Source organism: Coniophora puteana (assembly GCF_000271625.1).
Source record: "Coniophora puteana RWD-64-598 SS2 unplaced genomic scaffold CONPUscaffold_100, whole genome shotgun sequence".
NCBI classification, from domain to species: domain Eukaryota; kingdom Fungi; phylum Basidiomycota; class Agaricomycetes; order Boletales; family Coniophoraceae; genus Coniophora; species Coniophora puteana.
In genome coordinates, this window is record NW_006913152.1 from 1 (window position 1) to 862 (window position 862).

Genomic DNA, 862 nt, shown 5'->3' on the forward strand with positions numbered 1-862 from the left:
GACAGCGACGATCCCGCNGAACGAGCGACCGATGCCGAGGCACCTGACCCGGACGCGGCCGACGACGACGACGACGAGAACAGCTCGTGGTGCCTGGCACGGTCACTGGCGAGATGAAATTAGGAATGGGGAAACACAAAAAGAAAGACTTACAGCGCCGGCTGACGGAGGATCTCCCACCATTCGCCCTTTGGGTTTGGGACGGGGGCCGACATCCCCGACTTCGGGACCCATTGGTACCTTTGGGTTTGAAGGACGGCGTCCTTGTGGTGGTAGAGGTCCCTTAGGTCGACGGGCTGCGCGAGGTCGTCCAAGGCGTTGAGGAGGGGGGGAAGCGAAATGTCCCATGGGCCGCCACACTCGACCGACTGCTCGAAGATGTACTCGAGGACGGGCATAAACGTTTCCTGGTCGGGAATAATGAGAAGAACACAGCCGATAGAAAGAACGACGTACCAGGTCGTTGTTCATAATCGTCGCGGTGAGGTAGTTCTGTTGCGGGTTGGGGCGAAACTCGACCATGGCATGACAGCGATATTCTTGCTGATCGAGCAGACGCTGGGCGCTCTCAGCGTCGGTCGGCCATACGAAGCCGGTATCGGTCGCCCATCCAGGAAGTGTTTGAGGGGTGGATGCAGAGTTGGACATTGTTGGTGAGATGGCTGACGTTGCACAGAAGGTGAAGTGACGACGCGAAACGCGTCGAAAGGTTGATTGGTCCTATTTGGTCGGTAGTGGCACCCATCACGTGATCGCGTCGGACAGATCTCGCCGGACCGGTCATTACTATATACCGGTACTCGACGAGGCTCGACATGTGGATGCAGGCCCTCAGGCTCAGCGCCATGTCCCCCATTCTTTC

At 58.3% G+C, this 862-nt stretch overlaps 1 protein-coding gene across 1 annotated transcript; it reads right to left on the reverse strand.

Annotated features, from left to right (window-relative positions):
* Positions 1-3: 3 nt before the first annotated feature.
* CONPUDRAFT_78487 (uncharacterized protein) lies at positions 4-648 on the reverse strand (the record flags this gene model as incomplete). Its single annotated transcript, XM_007777829.1, has 3 exons — positions 4-105; positions 154-407; positions 457-648. Coding segments are annotated over 3 exons (548 nt in total), but the record flags the coding sequence as incomplete, so codon positions are not given.
* Positions 649-862: the final 214 nt, after the last annotated feature.